We start from the raw sequence: 20,376 nt of genomic DNA on the forward strand, positions 1-20,376 counted from the left end.
ATGAAATTTGGAGTTTCATTGACAACAGGTTTTCAATAAATCATAGAAAAAAAGAAACGTGCATTCTTTTGTTTTCTAAATATTTCACTGTATATTAAATTCTTAGTTTTAGAACTGGGCAAACTAAAAATAGTAGCAGCAAACCTTAGACACCCATTCCAGATTTTCTGAATATTTCAGTGTTTGCTTCTGTGGAACAAAAACCCAAAAGCTGCTTTTTCTTTTTTCTGAAGGAGGAAGAACGTCAGTTATTCACAAGGGTCACAGCTGTTTCTTGCTCTTTTAGGCTTTATTTTCTTTAAGTTCCCCAGAAATTTACAAAAAACAAGGCAAACAATTAAGGTTTCTGTCATTAAATCCCTTTGTCTCTTTACAAAATTCCAGGCAGAGCACATAAACTAAAAAAGACAATTTTGTGTATTAGCATTTGTCCTTGGAAAAAGCCTCTTTGGAAACCTTTCCATGAGTATGATGTCAAAAAGCTCCTGGAAGTTGGCTCCCTGATCTGGCTTCCTTCCATTGGAACATCTAATGGCTGGGGGGGATGTCTTTTTTATTTTACATGTATTAACATCACAGTCCATTGCTCAAAGCAATAAAAAAAAAAAGTTTAATATGAGTCAACAGCCAACTGCAATTTAACCCTCAACAGAAGTCTATTTTTGGCAGAAGGTTCACCTTTCTTTAAAATTACTGTAATGACGAGTTAGAGCCATTTCCTAAATTTACTTTGAATGCTGTTCATAATGAGGATTAAATTGTTTCATACCTGCAGCAAAGCTGTTTCTGTTCAGAGGGCTGGGATCCTTCAAGACTGACGATAAGCAGGCAAAGAGCAGACAGAAAAGTCAATTTTCTCCTAGAATTCAAGCAAGACCTTGTCCATCTCCTTGAGTAACTTGTCTCTATTTTTCCAAGCTGTGGCAGGAAATCTTCAATTCTACAGCTGATGTCTCTACTCTTGATCTCCACATGCCTCATCCTCGCCACAGAACTACTTGTGCATCCTTTTAGGATTTAAAAAAAAAAAAAAAAAAAAAAGGCATTTGCTTCCCTGAGTGCACAGCAAGGCACTGCACTTTATCACTTCCAGCCCTGCAAATGGCTCAGGCCATTACAGAACAGCCTGCCAGGATAAAAAAAATACAAGATACAATATTCATTTACTCAGTGAGACACATCTACTCTTTATGGCGATCAACAAAGGCAAGGCAGACTTTCATTTCATTAAGAAACTGAGAATGAAGTAGCCTATAAACAAAATTCCTTCAGTGTAGCAGTTAAGTGTGAGCCATTTCCAACAGTATAACCCCTACTCAGGGCTGCCAAAAGCAGAAATTAACTGTTCAAAGGCTGACCCAAGGGCACTGGGGAAACTGGCAAGGAATTCTGACAGACGGAGGTTGTACAAACCTCACACATCCTTCCTGGAGACACAAGATTGGTGTGAAAGAGTTTGAGACCAGGGTTTGCCAACTTCCATGAGGAAGCAGTGCCCTGATTCACCATCAGTTCATGGAGCCCCTCTTCCTGTCCAACACGCGCTGACGTCCCCTCCACATTTCTATTTTCTTATTAACACCCAAAATTACCCCAGAACAGGGAACACCACGGAAGCAGATGGCTGTTGGCAAAGTATCTCCCCCAAAACTGAACCTAAGTCCCCAGCTATTCTCACAAATACATATATTGATAAAGTGATACAGACAGGAAATAAATCCTGCTACTTCCTTAGCACTTTTTATTATTAGAACAATGTTCATTTAAAGACTCAGTGACAAATCCTGTCTGGTACATCATCACCTTATCAAAAACCTGTGACATGTGCAGAGAATGTTAAGTTATATTAAGTAAGCTGTTAAACTTGACAAAATCCAGCCTGCTGCTTTCTGCCTGCCTAAGCTGCAGCAGAGATGGCACATTGTCAAGGGGTGGGAAACACCCTCTCCTTCCTTGCCAGAGCCCTAGATCCACTCAAAACTCCAAACACAGCAAAAATCAAGTCAGGTGTCTCAGTCACATCAGGAACTCAGCCATCACACTCCACTCCAGACCCACATACAGGCGTCAGTTTTTGGGATGTGACTGTCACCCAACTGCAGGAAGGAGATGGGCACAGTCATTGCAGCACCCCTCCCTTTACTCCATTTACCCAGACACCAAAGAAAGGCTTGACAGATGTTAACAAGAAGGCAGCTCAAAAGCAAAACCAAAAGATGCCTCAAAGTGACAGATATTGAGAAAGACAGAATTTACAATTTTTTGACTAGTAATCAAAAGGAGCACAAAGTTGTTCTGCACAGAAGGCAGAAATGTGACAGCACTGCCAGGGCACCATGTGGCTCCTGCCAAGGCAGTCACACATGGCATTGGTGGTTCCAGCCATCAGTGAATGACTAGGAATAATAAAGGAATGCCAGAGGCAGATCTTTAAACACCTAGGGAGTACCTTAACGTCATTATTTGGGCATTTTCACTTGTGCTGCAGGAGGGCAAGCGTAGAAACCCAGGGTTACCTCCTGTAATTAAAAAAACCTCCATGGGGAGCCCTTTGCAAAGCATTTCAGGGAATGACGGTTCCAGCTAACAGCACATCAACACCACTTTCTACTCTATACCAGGCTCCTTGGGAGGATACTACAGATCCCGTATCTCCTGTCAGCAGGATCCCACCTGTTATTCTGAGCATCCATGAAAAAAGGGAAATTGATCTTTTGCCTCTCTACATCTGTGAGTGATTATAGATACACAGAGTTTATACAGCCTTGCTATCTGCAAAATCCAGGTAATTGTTCCTTTAATTTAGTCATCCACCTATTCCAGGTAATCTGTATCAGCAAACAGACATACTCTGCTTGTTCATTGAAGGGTTTTTTAATGTGAAGAGAAATGGAAGCTTCTGACTAACCACGCATGACTCTGAGCTACATTAAAATCACTGTATTTTCAGCAGTTTCTGAGCTGTTCAACACCATCCTAAAAAACTCTCAAGCGCTTCAGTCTTTCAACAGTCCACCCAATAAAGCTGATGTTATGCACCAGGTATTCTGGAGGCATCTCTCAGCTGCAGCTGAAACCTGGCAGGATTCATCTTTTGCCCAAAATCCTGAGCCTTGCAGGAAAACAAGGCCAAAAAGCATGAATAACCTCAAGCCTTGACAAGCAAAGCTTCGTCCATGGGTCTGACTCCCAAAAGAAACATGATGATGTTTTTGACATACGAGTCCCATCTGTGCACCACGAAACAACGATGAAAAGGAGGATGATGCAAAGTCTTCTCAAACAGTCAAAATACAAAGAGAGCGTACGGAAGCTTGATGCAAAATCCAGAAATAGTCCAGGGCAGTGCTTGGGCATCACTAAAGGTTTAAGGACTACTGGGGATTATGTGGCCAGCCACAAAGTGTCTCGTTAGAGGTCAGGACTGTTCCCTGCTGCTGGGAGGAGTGAGCAGCCTGTGAGCCCCTGGCAGAGGTTTGGTGATCCGTTAAAAACCAGGAAAGGGCCGGGGAGAACAGAGTCAGGCGGCTGAGCGCCGGCGGATCACGAACACGCCCCGCTGCAGCTGGCCCAGGTAGATCCTCATCTTGGTGCTGTCGCTGGTTTTCCTCACCCAGATCTGCAGGAGAGAAAGAGCAAAAAGAATGGGGCAGGGTAGGGGAGAAAAAGGGAAAACTCACAGAAAGCAATACAGAGACAAATTAACTCTGTGTCTTAGTGGCAGAGCTGAGCACCTCAGGGGGCACAGATCAATGAGGTTAATCCCTTCTCCCTCCCCACGGGAGGCATTTGCAACCTGAGCAGAAAATGAAATAAGGTATCTAAACTTCACCTCCTTAACTTCCTGCTCAGAACAGTCCTCAAGAAAAATTACTCTTTCAAGCACCACCAGGAAAGCAGGTTCCTCCTGCTACAGTTCACAACAGAACCGTGGCACTGAGCTTTGCCTAATCAAGAGTAAGTCTCTCTAGATGCACAGATCATAAAATTATCTATCCTGGGATTTGCCCAGACAAGTAACTATTAGTCAAATGAAAAGCTTATTCTGATTCTGTTCCATGAAGCATTTCCTACAATGTACCACAGAAATCGTGTCTGGAGATAAAAGGGCCTCTCTCTTAAACACCTGCATGGAAGGATTCATACCACGTGTTCCAGAGGACAAAGTGCTGCCACCAAGGCAGCCACTCCAGAGAGTTTTTAAAATCACCTTCAAGGTGTTTAGATCTAAAAACATGTATTTTAAAAATCAAGTCGGAGCAATTTCCTCTGCATTATATCCTTCTAGTGCATTTCAACATATTTCAATAAATACATTGAGCAATAATTATCCAGCTCTTAGTATTGGAGTCTTTTAGGAGGGAAATCCAGTATTTCCTACTGCAAAGGATTATAAAGTTATGCTGGCCTATGATTTACACTAAACTTTTCTTTTTTTATAATTAGCTACAGGTCTGGTACAGTAGATTGATTTAACTCTTATTATTTTAGTTATAAATTGACTTTCTTAACAGGACCCCTCAATGTAAAATAAATTTAGTATTCGCCTGGATTTCTACTTCAATTATTTCTCCAGAGAAATTAAAATCAACATTCATTGATAATCAATCTCCCAATGGCAACATTTCCAAGGATTTGGCATGTTTTGCTTGCTAAAAGAATTCAAAAACCCACAAACTTTGAACAACTGTAGGAAACAAACAAGTACAATTTTATATTCTACCACAGTATGATGGAATGATACATTAGTTTTGCTACATTACAGTAATAACTTTAAACAAATTTTAATGCATCCATGAGCACACTACCACTGGTTTTATCTGAACACCCAACTGAGTGCCACAACTGTCACTGAAAGGGAACAGCTGTGACACAAACAGATCCCACATGCAACTCAGTCTGGGGAAAATAAAGTGTTTTCCCTTAGCTGCCACAACAAATTAAAGTTCCTTTATTGCCTGATTGAGGAGAAGTGCACTCAAGTCTATTATTTCTTTCCCTGAAGCATCTGGAATCTGCAAGCAAAGAACAAAGTGCTCCCTTTTGCCCAAGTGCTGCAGGAGCTTGCAAAATGTAGGATTATCCTTCAGAAACAGAGCACATATCTTCCCATCTCAAAAAGAGATTTCTCAAGTCAGTTTTATCTTGGGTTCAGCTTCTTTACACACCAGACAGAATCTATCTTTAGCCCTTACTGGACCCCTATCTTTCCCCCCTTTCCTGACAAATAAAAGCAGCCCAGCACCTCGTTGGCACCCACAGAACTGATCACACAGCTGATTTTTGTGTTCTCTTTAGACTCCAGGTAAATAGCTTGGCTCTTGTGGTACCTGCAAAAAGAAGAAAAAAAAAAAAAAAAAGAAAAAGAAAAAAGGAAATGCATAAAACCATTATTGATAAAGCTGGACAGAGTAAATGTGAAGTCTGCTTTTCTTTCCACACAACTTTCTCCATCTTTACAAAACAGTGGGTGATCTGATCACACACTCTGCATTTAATGGTATTTTGAAATGCAGGAGGGTCTTAGTTCACTGAAAACAGATTTCACAACTGCAAGGGGGAGAGACAGAGCCCCAGCCACAACCCAGGGGAACAGTGACTGACAACACACCCAAGCTTCAAGGTTTAATCCAAGCAGCCTTTCCCATTTCAGACACAGGATGGATTTCAGAAGGCAACTCCTTATCATGCCTGACAAAATATGACAGAGCAAATCACAGATACTCAGCTTATTCCCCAATACAGAATTACTAGAGCACCACCACTAGCAAAAGTGAATTACCCTCAATCAGTGCAGTCTGTGCATCATTTAATGAGACTTCAAATTTCTAATGCTGTCATGTTTTGTGAAAATACTCAGAATGGTAACTGACTTTGTAACGAGCTGTAAATGCCCGCCATAAGGAGGCCATGACTAAGCACATCCACTTCATCCCATTTTAAGCTCTATATTGTTCTTAATGTGTTGTGTATAAAACAAAGCCTTTGAAATTTGTAACTCTGAATTGTTTGATTCCATGGACTTGCCTCTTTCACAGCCCACATTTGTCTAAGTGCTGCAGTGTGCCAGCCCCAAAACCCCAGTTTCTGTTCATTCTGCCTCATTCTGTTCCATAGGCAGAACTAATTACACTGGAACAGGTGATTTTTAAGTAAATCATCTTAATCAAGCAAGCACCAAAACACTTTACAGTTATAAAAGCATAAGTGTAGTTCCACCTTTCCCCTAATCATGATTTTATCTGGGCAATCCAAGCTGCAGAACCCCTGCACAGATATTCCCTCAGTAGCTACCCAGTGCAACCCCCTGCAGCCTGACTGCCATTTGCAAAATGCACAGATTTACTTAATCTTTACAGTTATTGCTAAAATAACCATACTGTACATGTGGAAGTCTTCCAATGGTTGATTCCACAATCTCTTCCTACTGGCTCCTGCACTCAGAATTTTCATAGTGTTTGCCTGTAACTGGAATGAGTGTCAGCTTTGAGCCTTCCAAACACACTCATTACCCACGGAGGGAGGGTGGTGAGGGAATAAAAAAATCCCCACATCCTGCAACCTTTAAAACAATGGTTGGGGGCACAGGTGTCTTTCTCTTTCATTTTGACAGAAACACTGTCAGTGGGTTCCAGGGCCATGCAACAGCAACAATGATCTGAGCCAAAAAAATCTCAGTTTAGCAAGTTCAGATGTCATTAAATGATACCAAGGTACTCAATAAACTACTACAAACCCAAGGCCTCACTAAGATGAGACAAAAATCTCAGTCCAGCAGTGCCCCACCATGCCATGCTGTGAGTACTTAAGCAAGGATCTTGATACAATCAGCAGGAGTGCAGGAGATACCAGGACAAACAACAGCTCTCAAGTATTCTGTGCCCACACAGACAATGAAATATTTTTTCCCCACTTTCATTTTTTGATTACCAAAGCTGATGACACACATCAGAGGCTTCATTCAGCCCTTGGATTTCACATCATGAATTACTCTCCATCAGGAAATTAATGTTAATTGTGCACAGAAAAGGCAAAGAACCAAGTCAGCAGTGTTTCACTGTAGAGTCGTCTCAGCTGTCTCACGCTCCACGCTCACAGAGACAGGGCAGCTGAAGGCACAGCACCCTGGTGCATTAGCTACCTGGTCAGGTCTCACCCTTTTGCCAAGTTTATGTATCCAGAGAGAGACTGAATTGAGGAAATTACCTCAGATGAAAAATGGGGTTTAAGTCGGCTTTCAGGAAAGCAAAGAGCCAAACAACTCTCGCTGTTGCAGCAGGTAAAACACACTAAGTGAGGCAAGCAGAACTAATTCTATTTCCTGCTATAAAATATTTTGCTGAAAGGCTGAGATTTCCAACTGCAACTCCATCAGAAGATTGAAAGAAATCCCTCTGCATTATTGTATGCAGCAAAGCTAAAAAGCAAAAAGATGGTTGCTTTACAGGAACTGTGGTTTAGGATTTGCTGGGGGAACACAGAGCTCTGAGGATGAAATACTGAGTCTAATTCCACATTCACCTGAAACACTCCACTTTGGAGACGTCTGTGAAATGTCTCTACAAGACCTCATGGGGTTCATTACTGGCCTTAAACATTCCCTGTTTTCAGGTAATTGTCATGCAGGGCTGCATCAGGAAACAGAGAAAGTCATTCCTGGGCTGTCAGGTTTAGGATTTCTGTGCATGCCAGCACTCTTTATGCACTTTAGGAAGAATTACCCTCCCCCTACCGAGAGTTACTTCATTATTTTAAAACACCAGCTACTTTGCACAAGTACTATTACTATCAATCAAAAAAATCTAAGCAGAATTATTACAACCAAAAAAAAGGTAAAATACTGGTCTTAAAACAGCGTAAGAACAAGGCAGCCAGGAAAGACAACAGCTGGAATTCCTGACAGTAAGACCCCCATGACAACTGAATTCAGCAAGATGAAAGTATCTGTTAAGTGGTTTTTCTGTCCCAGCTAGATAACCTTCAGAGAGAGCTGGTGCTTTGGTGAGATTCATCTGGGGTCACTGAAGTTCTTCCAGGTTTACATTTAATGGCAAGTTTTGAGCTTTACTGACAGATTACTTCAGATGCCTTTTTTTTCTTTCTTTCTTTTTTTACTATGAACACTTTTCAAGTACTCCATATGCTTCAAAATTCTGAAGAGTTTATTCATCCAAATATATCCTGGGGATAGTCACTTTATACACAAAAAACTTTATGAAAGCAAAAAAAAAAAAAAAAAAAAAAAAAAGGCACTTGATGAATCTGTGGAATAAGTAGCCTGTTCAGTTCTTATCTGCTTTATGCTTCATGGATGTTTGAACTGCAGGGAGCAGCTTTTATGAGAGCTGTGTACACTGAACTCTCAAACTGCAGTCAGAAGGAAAAACTGACCAACTGGCCGAGGTGATTGCTGTGTAAAAAAACAGCTTCACACCTACTTCTGTGATAAAATTACAGCCTCATCATGTGTTATGTTGAGGCACCAGAACACTGAAGTAGGCTACAAATAAGCAGATGACTCGCAAATTGCTTTCTGCTCAAGGAGTTCAAGATTACCCCCTTGATTATCCAGGTTTGCAAATCTCATGGATTAAGTTTAAGATCTACTAAGACTCCTCTGCAGAATTTAATATTTTCCTTGTGTTTTGTGAGGCTTGTACAGCTGTATGGCCATAAACCTCAACAGACATAAATCCAATCAGCAATTCTGAAGTTGCCTCTCCCAGGTGGGTTTGATCTTTAAAGGTTATTTGGATTTATTAGAAGCATTTTTCATCCTGAGCAGCTGGTGGACGATTTCTTCTGCCACCTTGTGGAATGCTGGGAAAACTGAACCTCAGGAATGTGAGTGGTGCTGACAGCAAATCATGGAGAGTGTCTGTATCCAAGCTGGGCAGCTTCAGTTACATACCACTGTGGCTGCTGCTGGCTCTCCTACCTCGTATTAGGTTTGACTTCCTGACTGCCACAGTGGGCCATAGAAAAGATTCAAGTCTCCTTTTATTGGAGCCACCAGTTATCTCTGAAAGCCTGCACAGTGTAAACACTCCATCATCACCTCTGCTTTACTGGATCAATGCTGAGCCTGTGCAGGGAGCAGCAAATCTCTGCCCAAAAGCATTTTGTCCACCAATTCTTTGATCAAAGCCATTTCTCTCTGCAGCCTCTGCCTCCTCACTACTTAACATTCAGACTGATGAAAACAGAAATTCCCCAGGCCTCACCATCTCTTGTCATAGTAGAGTTTTCCATCTTCTATCCGAGCTTCAAATCGCTGTGCTGGAGACTCTGCTGGTGTAGCTGGGAGGTGCTCGGGAGAGGAGGGGGAGGCTGGAGACAGAAGAGACACTCTGGTTAAAGACCAGCACGAGTCCATCAGCAGCACCTCTGACTGCAAAACTACAGTTAATAAGGTCATGTGTACAGAAATAACAAGCAGAGAAAACAAAAACTCAAATATCCATCAGGAAAATATTATATATTGTGATGAGTAACTCAACCTCTGCCTTGAGTTAAAATATTCACTGAAATACAGCATTTATCTGAAAAAACATTTATGGATAAGTGATGGGCAATATGTCCTTGATTTTGTTTTAGTTATAATCCACAGTTAATTAGTTAAATATGGTTAAAATTACTGAGGCAAGTTAGTCCCACTCTGTCTTGAAATAAAGTGTACAGGCACATCTAGAGAGCTGGAGGCAGATTGACCAGAAGTGGTCAATCCCTGAATGGGCCTGACAAGCAGACAAGGTGCCCAGATGCACCTGAATGTAATGGAAAACCTCTTTTCACAGCTTGATTGTTCCATGCCCAGGCATTTCAGCCACCAAAGATGCACATGCCCCCCTTCCCATCCCTGACCAACATCAGCACCCCACAAAGAACAGCAATTCCATAGGCAAAATGCACAGTCAAACATCTACAATACCATTCTCTGTTCAGAACAGCACCCCCGTGAACAAGTTCCAATGCATCTGTAACTCACCTGGTCTCTTGGGTGATTTAAGCTACATGGGAAGAGAGTAAAGCAGTGTTAGAGATCTGACAGGAGCCACAGAAGCTGCAGTGCTAATTTCGGATATCTTACTTTCCATGCTCTGAGTATTTCTATTTTAAATGCTCTGTTCAGTGGCATAACACATAACCAGAGCATTGTGCTATAAACTGCCAAAGGTGCAGATAATCAATATAATGATACAAAAGCCCAAAAACCTGAACTTCAGAGCATTCAGATAACCCACTCAAACAAATCAAACCCATCTAATGCACTATTTTTGAACATCATACAACATTTCTCTGGGTACACAAAATACAGGAGATAAATCACTAGGGAAACCTCAACAGCTGGCACAAAACCAGTGTCCCACTACCATCCTGAAATGCCTTAAGGAGCAGCTTATATTCTAAAAAATTAGATAAGCCTTCAAGTGTTCAGCAAGAAAACAGTATGTAAATCCAAACTAGAAAAACTATAAACACGCACACTGCCCCCTACCCAGCTTGCTGAAATACTCTGACAGCAGGGAGGAAAAAAAAATTAATTAAAAAACCTAGCCCACACTAAGGCCTAAACCAAAGGCGGACTATGATCTCCCAGAAAAACACACTGACATCTGTTCAGCCATGAGGAAGAAACTCCTTAACATAGCTCATCCCTTGGTTCAGACAAAAGGTAACATTTTTAGGTGACAGTCATTCTAATTAGGTTAATTAAACCTCAATAAAAAGGAGGAGATACCATCTCACTAAATCTTTTATTGTGCTACTTCAGAAAGCCTACAGGGATGAAATAGTCCCACATCTCAAAAAGGAACATAAAAGAGATCTCTGTTCTCTTCAGGGGAAAGCATTTGCCTTCTCTTTAAAACAAAGAAATACCATCAAAACAACAATCCCTACCTTATTCAGCGTCCTTAGGTCCTCCATTATTTGCTCATCAGTCAACAAATAATTTAACTGAGGTATCCAGAATTAAGGTTTCCATAAACTCTTGAGAAGCAAGGCTAAAAATTAAAGGTCAATGACATTTCACTTGACTAAATGTAAGCCAAAAGGTTTCCAGGATTTTAATAAATGTCTTACTTGAGCTTTTTTTCTTTGTCAGAGGAATTAATATAAGTCCATCCCCACTGTCTTAGCAGCAGAGTGCAAAATAATTTTAACTTATTCAGACTCAACCATCAATGAAAAACCTTGACTGCACTGACATTGACTTCACGGAGGCATCAAGCACCAGCATTTTCAGTGTTTTTCATCTTGTACTTCTGTGGAGAAGAGTCTGTGAGCTGAAACAACAGACTCACTTCAGGTTTTTACAATGAAGCTAAATCCCACTTAAACCTAGTTAAACAAAACTTTGTGTGGCTGGGGATAAATAAGAGACTACAATGCACCTGAAAACAAACCCAAAACCTGAGAAAATACAAGTAAGTGTATGATAATCTTATTAGAGGTCTGCTGTATTCAGTTTCTTCAAAACAAGTGTTTAGCCAAAAGTATTCAAAGTATTAAACTAAAGTTAACAGTTGTTGGGCTCCATAGCAAGGATTTTGGTTCTGACAGACTTTAATCCTCTCCCAGTGAGCAAAGGCAGAGACTTTCATACTGTGGCTGCTGTATCATGCTCAATTAACAGGTCATGGTCACCATGAAACTCATTTACTTTGGATGAGATAGGGGCACTAATAAATGATTTTTTTTTCCTGAAAGAGCGAACAGAATCTCCAACCAGAAGGAGGTTAATTGAAACTGGAGATGCTCATGACCATCCTGCATGAACTCCAAAAGTTCAAGGTTTGATATTGCCTTCAGAAAATGAGAGTCACTCAGATAAGTTTTTTTTAATCCAAGACATACAAGTTTAGAATCTAATAAGAAGCCTCTGCAAAGCAAATATCCTTGCCTTCCTCTCCAGGTGAATTTAATATACAAATAGAAAAAGTGCCTATCATCACAGAGGAGCTAAAAACGTATTTCCAGAAGCCAAGGAACATTTTAATTCTGAGACATGCAGCAAGGCAGATGCTAAGGATTACACAGACATATTTTTCTGACTCTTGTGATACATGAAAACAAGATGAATCTTCATCTTTTCTCATTCAAAGAACAAATCTAGCACTCCTTGCTTTTGCTATGCATCTCTGGATTAGAGATCTGAAGCCTTTATCAGAAATTGAAAAACTAGTTTGATATGACAAATATGATCTTTCTGGTAAATGCTTTGTCATGTCTTGAAATGAAAAAAGCCATTTACTATCTATGGAATCAATTATCTCAGCATATATATATGTAATGTTCGTTTAAAGTTTTTCTTTTGTGAACTAAATTGCCTGTAGAATTCAAACTATTCTCACTGACCAAAAAAAAAAGTTATCTCATGATACTGTAAGGTTTAAGTTAGGATACCAAGGGATCTCCAAACACTGGTTTCTATATATGTATTGTATTATATAACTGCTATATTGCTTTAGCACACATCATACAGGACAATTGTGCTTCAGTTAAAATCTGAACCTGACATTTCATTTCATTTTCCTTGCTGTACAAAACAACAGAGGGGTGGGTAGCACAGTGGCTGCAAATCCAACAGTGACTCCATGAAAGGATATCAGGGGCAGGTTTCCTCCTCTTGTCTGGGATAGGAACTGGATCATTTGGTCGCCGTCTCAGTTTCCTTGTCATAATAGGCTTCACTTCCATTGAATCTGTAGAGTAATGAAGTTGGAGAGCTGATAAGACCAGAGAGAAAGGAGTAAGCAGCAGCAGCTTTCTACATAAGGCACAAGGAAAATAATCTTTCCTCTTTCATACAACAAATTGCCTTTTTTTTTTTTTTTTTTTTGTGATAGCTTCCAGCATGGAAGTGCTGACAGTGAATCCAAGTTCTCTCTCCCATCAGGTCACTGTTCAGTGCGGCAATGCCATGGTTACAGCTGCTCCAGGTACAGATAAGCAGCACAATGATGCTACAAGGATTCAAGGCAAATTCTTTTCATGCTAATGTTATCTGCTTGGGAACAGAGCATTTAAAAGACCAAGTTCATGGAGTTCTTTCCCAACCCAACTTGGATCATTAATAGCATGTAAAACATCAGCTACAAATCAATTGCGCTCTCATCTACAAGGCAGAAAAACAGCTTTGTCAAAAGATTAGAGAAAATTTCTGCATTGAAGACTGATACAAGTCTGCTGGAGTGATTTCAAACAAACAGTATTTAAATTCAGATTATCTAAGAATGATTAATGAAATGAGCCTAATTAATAACACACAGAGCAGCAGTTGACAGGAAGTAAACTGCAGCATATGCACTGAGGAAAAACAAGAAAGTCTGTTAAAAACTTAAAACACCAGTCTCATCACCAAGTAATTATCTGAACTTCGTTTGTCCGAATGTCTACAGGTAACCTTTACTGAACAACTTTACTGAAAAATCTCGCAACTCATTCCTTAGTTCATGAAGTTATGTTGAACTGGCAGCCAGGAGACCATATCATAAATGCCAGACACATCATTCCACCTCCCTTTCTATGTGCTGAGATTTATTTGCTCATCTCTAAGCACCCCTGAATCACACCCTGGGTAGCACTTCAACCTGTGAAGCCCCTTTGGCTCCCTCTAGACACTAAAACCTTGAGCAGCTTTGCACGTGGAAAATACACCAAATTCCTTCTCTCCTCATCTCAAAGGTGAACAAGGATGACCATGAGACCAGACTTCGTAAATAATAAAAAGTTACCAGGGAAACAGCATAACTCAAGCTGATTTCAAGTGCACATCAGCCCTGAGAGTTTGTATGAAGCTAAGAGTACCATTTAATATGCCAGAACATGGTTTAATTCTTATTTCTGAGTATTCATTAAATTGTTAGTTTATATAAAAACCTGTAGATACCATGCATTAAAGGTGTAACTCATGGACAGGCCTCAGCAACAAAACCAACATTATCAGTCCATGAAGTGCAGGAGTTGCTCTCAGAGCATCAAATCAGACTTTTGGTCCACTATCACAGCAACAGAACTCTGCAGGAATAATTAACCCCTGACATGGCTCCCCTGTGTCCATTACCACAGAGCACTGCAAGGCACCAAGGGTACCAACTGTCTCAAAAAAATCTGTCCATTTAATATAAATTTTCTAGAGCCTGGACACATATGTAACCCACAAATCTATTTTTTCTGGCTTTAAGCAGCGTATTTCAACCTTTATTGTTTGGCTTTCTTCAACTACTTGACCACTCACTCCTGCAGGAAGACCAGGACACAGCTTTACAAGCTGGCATCACTGGTTAGGTCAATACTGTGGCATATCTCAATAGTTTTACTGCTACATCAGGGAACCAAAGCAGCGTCTTTCCCTGCATATAAGCAAGCCCATCATCCACTCTGCTGCTTCACTGGCACTGCTTGATTCACCTGGTAGCAATCCAGGTCACTGAATTTTGAGCTGCTTTCTCCATTAAAAGACCCTCAATTTGTGTTCTGCCCCTCTTGGCATTTCCCACCAGCGGTCTGTGTAAACCAGCACTGCCACCTTTACCTAAGCACTGCCACCTTTTCCTAAGCAGAAGCAGAGTGGATAACACAAATGACAGGTGCTTATCTTCTTTACCTCCTGTTAATTCCATGGTTAGCTTTTCATTCTCAATCATCTTCTTCTTCTCTTCCAACTCCGCTATCAGATTTTCCTTAAGCTCAATTTTCTTATCTTCAAACTCCTTTGCTGCTGCTTTCTTTTCCTTCACATAATTTTTCTCCACCTGATCTGTCTAATGCAAACCCAAAGAGCAAGAAGGTTAATTAAGCACTCAAGTTAATGATATCACAACAGCTTTTCAAACGTTTTATTGGTCAGCTTTTCAGTTCAAAACCGGTGTGAGTTCTAAAGATTATCAATATTCACAATCTACAGAAAAACATCTAAATATGATTATCGTGCTATTATATTGGCAAAAGAATTAGTTGTAAAAAGACATTTTAATGTTGCATAACAAATCAAGTCTCTAGCAGAGAGCTCTGCAGATTTATAAACAGCACTTATCACCTTAAACACCCTTTTTAGACCAGCCCAGGGCACAGCCAGATACAAGAGGCCAATAGCAAATATTTAATTCTACTTTAACAAAAGCGCAGAAGTTACTTGAGGTAATACCAGCAGTAAGCTCTACTACATCTCAAATGTAACAAGCCAGCTTGAGGAAGAAAATTTCTTTTAAGCCTTCTGGGAAAACAAGCCCAAACACAAGTTGATAAAACAAGGTTTATGCCTCTTCCATCTAATTAATGCATATTTTTGATAAATTAAGAGTACTTACTTCCAGCTGCAGGAACAGTTCTGAAACACAAGAAATACTTAATTTATTACCTTCAAAGCTGCACGAAATTACTTCCTTAACATTTTAAGCCATTGAATATTGCAGCCAAGACAGGAAGTGAACCAAATAATGCATGTACTTATCCAACCTCTACTCTGACTTCACAGCTTTATGTTGAAAATAAAGTGACTATGAAAAAGTTCCACAAAAATGCACTGTTACTAGAGGTTTTTTACAGATTGTCACCACACTGAAAAGCTTCCAGTATTCTACGCTATTCGGTTCAGCTACTATTCCCAGAAGTACTAAACAGGCAGTCCATCTTCCAGTTTAATTAATCAACTAATAATAGAAACTTGAAATATGCAGCTAAATATTCAAAGTTTTAGCCAACTTCATGAATCTCAGCAGTGACTGGTTCACAAATAATTCTGCAGCTGTCAGAGGCTCAAATGTGTGATTTCAGGCTGGTTAAGCCTGGGGCAACAACAGAATTGTTGTGCAGCACTGAGGGTTAATTGCCAACATATGGCAATGATTAGTTCAAGTCAGGCCTATGGATGAGGTGAGTGGATTTCTGGGTGTGAAATAGTTCTGCTGATGATGCTTGTGTCATCTCTAACAACTTGAGATTAAGCAGGATGGGACCCTTCTTGCATTTCTTGGAGGAGTAATGCCCAAACCAAAATTTTTACTCAAAATAGCGGCAACAAAAGCAAACTAAGGCCCCTGATCAGCCCTCAACTCACCACATTTCACCAGCATACTAAGCTTTGGCAATACCTGAAATAGTAAAAACTTCTGCAAAGATCCCAAGCTTCAAACATGTTTTGGAGAAGGCTGTAGTAGCAACACTGTACTACTCCACTATTTTAAAAAAATGTAAAAAACAGCAATAGATACACACCAAATATGAGAATGGTGCAATAAAAATCAAACTTCCTATTTGCAAAGCATGAAAGCAGCATTATGCAGACAATCAAATACAGGTAAATCTAAACTGTTGTTTTAATAAACCTCAGCATGGCAAGGACAAGCATAAAAGACCCTTATTCCCGTAGTACAAGCAGCTGGATTTTTTAATCATAAAATTCCAAGTGATCACCACCTGCCCTCCTGTGGAAGAACTCTGCTGCTACAGCACTGCTCGTGGCCAGCCAGAAATACCAGTTTGCACTTAGGCTTAATTTTACCAAAACAGCCCAGGCTTGCCAGAATGCAGCTCTAGTGCATGTGAAAGGTCTTTCTGAAGGTCCTTTCCAACCTAAATCATTAGTGAAATTCATCTCAGGGGACAGATTCCTGTCATCAAGAAGTTGTTCAAACCAGTTCAGTTCCTCAAGCAAATCCTTTACCTTCCCAAGCACTTTCAGAAATACAGAATTGCCTTCTTTTTCTAAAGGAGGAGCAGCTACATTTCCTATTTCCACATAAAGCCTTCTATAAAGGCCCTGCTTCAATATCCAAGGTAAGAACTACCTGAAAGTGAACAAGCAAGAGTGAGGGCAAGCAGATGGATCTGATTCCCAAGCCATTCCTCTACAGCAACACAATAAAAACACCCAGAAGGATGAGCACTGGGCACTTCAAAAATGAACTTGGGCCTTTGCTCCTTGAAACAGAGCAGGACACAAAGTCCAGGCAGCCCATTCCATGGCACAGTCATGCAGAACAACAGTTCCAGTAGCAAATCCTCTGTATTCATTGCTCCGGGGCATAAAACAGATCTTTGGGAAAGCACCTGCTCCTAACTTCCCACTCCTGCAAACTGAAGGAGACAGGGCACCCAAAAGCTTCAGCAAGAGCCACAAGACAACAAACCAAAGTGGGAGACTGAGGGTTAGGCAGATAAAAATAAAATAATCTTTTTACTTGTGCTGTTTCACACAAATGAAGACTAAAACTGTTTATCAGTCAGCAAACAGTGCTGATCAAGGGAAAAAAATTATCAAGGTAGAGCCTGTCATGTTTGGTGGACTCTGAAAAAACCCTAATATATACCCAAAGATCCCTCTGCTCCAGCAAGTTCCTCTTCTTTAAAGGGCAGAATTACCTCTTTTTTACTTCAGGTGTTATACAAGACACACATTTAAGTTATTTGCGGTGTTTTAGAGAGAAATTCCATTTACCTGCATTTCGTATCCTTTCTTTGTACTGCTGGTCCAACTTTTTCATCCTTTTCTGATACTCCTGAAGAGTACCTAGTGGAAATAAATTGTATATTCCCACTGAATTTTTTTTCCCCAAGTATTAAATATCCTCAAGGAGCCATACACCACTCAAAGCACATTCCCTGCTTTTGTGAAAAGGGGATTACTCCTTTTAAGAAATGTTTTAGCACAGAAGCTTAACTACAAGTGGAGTTAAGATGGAGAAAAGATGGGAAGCGGCTGGATTTTTAACTCTGCAGCACAGCTGAGAGCCAACATGCAGTGAAGGATACTGCTCACATCTTTCAAACCCCCCCTCCTTCTATGACATTTGGAAAGTGCTGAAAATAAAAAACAAAGCTACTCTTCGAAGCTTACCTTCCTGCAATTGCTGTAACTGCCTCTTCAGAGATGCCAGTTTGTCCTGATACATCCTGCAAACACAGCATGAAACTTTAAACACCAAGCACACATAGTCTATTCCACCATCTCTTTAAGTTACATGTTTACACAGAATCAAAAACTTTTCAAAACTTCAAGAAACAAATGAACTACAAACTAAAAGGATTTTATTCAAATGAAAGGTTCTCATTGTTTTAAAAATTCTGGCACTTCTTTGGTTCTACAATGGGTTTACAATTTGGGATAAAATAGGATTTTTTTTTTTAATGTCAAAATCTAAAATGACATTTAGATCTACAAACACCAGAAACTTCACAGCAGAATCATTCTTCCACTATTTCAAGTTTTATTATCTGTGTATTAGCTCCTCACATTATTAAAAAAACCACCAAAGTCTATTCCTGGCGCTGCTGCAAACCTGCCTTTCTTTTACCACACATCTGTGGTTTAACACTGGCCAGGTCTTCCTGACTTGTATAAAAACAGGTCTCTGCCAGTAAGCAAGAACTCAAAATACTGCAAAATGCTCCTAAACACCATGGGGAAACTATTGCAAGTCTCCAAAAATCCATTTCTGATTCAGGACTAGAATTCAATTGTTTAAGGCATTTGGACAGGCATCTTACTTCTCCTTAACTTATCTAAAGCAGAGCCTTTATTTTATTTAAAGGATCTGTCTACAGCAGGATCCATTTGCAGCTGCTCCCAGAACTCATAATTATTTCTTTGCTCAAAACAGCAGCAGCCCTTAATTCCCTGAATTTATATAGAACAGAGAAAGTAACTGGGGGGAGCAGAAATACAAGTGTATGGACTCATGAGCTATTCCATTGGGGTAAGCACTTTGAACTCCCCATCTTGGCCCAAAATTTGGCAAGTTTTAGGCAATAAACACCCCCAAACCCACAAATAAACAGAACTTCACCTTACTTGCAATTTGAATGGGTTACTTACTGTTCTTTCATTTCTACAAAGTCCTCCTCCTCATGCTTTGCCAGGTCTGTTTCGCTGGCATCCTCAGTGTCTAAATGTGGCAAAAAGCAACTTGTTAAAATTTAAGAAGTATTTTTAAAAAACCCAAACTAAGTAGTAAATTATTTAAAAACAAGGAAACAGGCAAACAAAAAAAGTCCCCAAACCTCAGGCAATTTAACAAAGACAACCTGAGAGATTAATTCAGGATTGAAATGAAGCATCTCAGCTTCCTACAACTGTGAGTTTTGCAGTGCAGCTTTGTATCAAGTCTGAACAACTTCAACTTCAGAGAGCCTGGGAATTTCTTCCCATTTAAGACAACGGGCTCTACATTAACACTCACACAGGTGAGACACAAACAGTCTAAAGACTGAAAGACATTTCACGAACTTGTTACTAGAGCTCCACCAACTCAGTGCTGCTCGGATTGACCACAAAGATCTCACCAAAGAGAGCAGTTACTGGCTGGGATCTGAACTTCTCAGCTATACTTCACTTAGAAGTACTTCAACATTCAAACAAATACCAGCACTGCCATAAAGATAGCTGCATTTTATAAATAGACAGTATAAACTATAAATAAAGTAAATCACTGTGGGATTGCTACTTTTCTACTAAGATTTTTCAGGCTTCCCTTTATAATATGTGGGTAGCTAAGAATCCATTACCTTTCCAAAGAGGGGTCAGTGTGCCTGGACTTTATAGGGTACAGATGAGAAACCTAAACCACAACTAATACCCTACACATAGAAGGGGGGCCCAGCCCCTTAAACCAAACCTTTCTCAGATTTTTCTTAAACTACAAACAAACAGTTTAAACTTAAGATAAAATTTAACACGCCAAAGATAAACCAACAAGCTTTTTAACTGCAAGAAATGTACTTAAGTGTCTGTATCACCACAAAGGACTTCCATACTGTTGTGAGAGCCCTCATTGACCCTGTCACCCTCTGCATCTTTAACATCATCCCACACATAACCAGACCAGAGGGGATGGAGAGCTCTGCTGCCAGCAACAGCCACTGTCCAAGAGTTCTCCTACATCCCCCTTATCTGCTATTTTATGCCCTCTACACTCCTGGATACTCTGGGTTTTACTTAATTTCTTCTTCTCCCCCGCTCTCTGGTTCTCCTACTGTCACATCCTCCTGCACTGCTATGCTTCTGTCCACACTTTCTCCTCCCTTAGCCGCCTCCTTCCCCCTCCAAACTACGGAAATAAAACCAATATACTAGATTTCTCCACTGTTTCCACCCTACTGTCCCACTCAATGCCCCTGCTCAGCGCTCTCCTGTGTCCCACTGCCTCCTCCTCACCTGGGAAGCCACAACTCCACCTCTCCGGTGGCTTCGCTGTTCTACTCTTCCGCGGGGAACCGCTGCAACCTGACAGGTAGGTCCTTGTTTCCTTCGGGTGTTCTCGCCGCTCCGAACCCTTTAAGCACCCTGCCCTTCCCCAAGCGCCCTGCGGAGAGGTCCTCTCCATCCCACACCCCCACGAGAGCCCCCATTCCAACCCCCTGTCCCTCCCCGTC

General features: G+C 40.6%; 1 protein-coding gene across 1 annotated transcript; it reads right to left on the bottom strand.

The window, feature by feature from the left end:
• Window positions 1–270: 270 nt before the first annotated feature.
• SUDS3 (SDS3 homolog, SIN3A corepressor complex component) lies at window positions 271–20,327 on the bottom strand. Its single transcript, XM_017746474.1, has 12 exons — window positions 20,159–20,327; window positions 18,821–18,890; window positions 17,843–17,898; window positions 17,444–17,515; window positions 15,315–15,334; window positions 14,612–14,768; window positions 12,612–12,707; window positions 10,903–10,964; window positions 9,989–10,010; window positions 9,225–9,330; window positions 5,246–5,330; window positions 271–3,619 (listed from the first exon to the last, which is right to left on the bottom strand). Exons 1-12 carry the CDS (start codon window positions 20,325–20,327, stop codon window positions 3,521–3,523), a joined length of 1,014 nt encoding a protein of 337 aa, XP_017601963.1. The 3' UTR covers window positions 271–3,520.
• Between the last annotated feature and the right edge of the window lie 49 nt (window positions 20,328–20,376).

The sequence above is a fragment of the Corvus brachyrhynchos genome, unplaced genomic scaffold, assembly GCF_000691975.1.
Source record: "Corvus brachyrhynchos isolate BGI_N302 unplaced genomic scaffold, ASM69197v1 scaffold19, whole genome shotgun sequence".
Lineage (NCBI taxonomy): Eukaryota > Metazoa > Chordata > Aves > Passeriformes > Corvidae > Corvus > Corvus brachyrhynchos.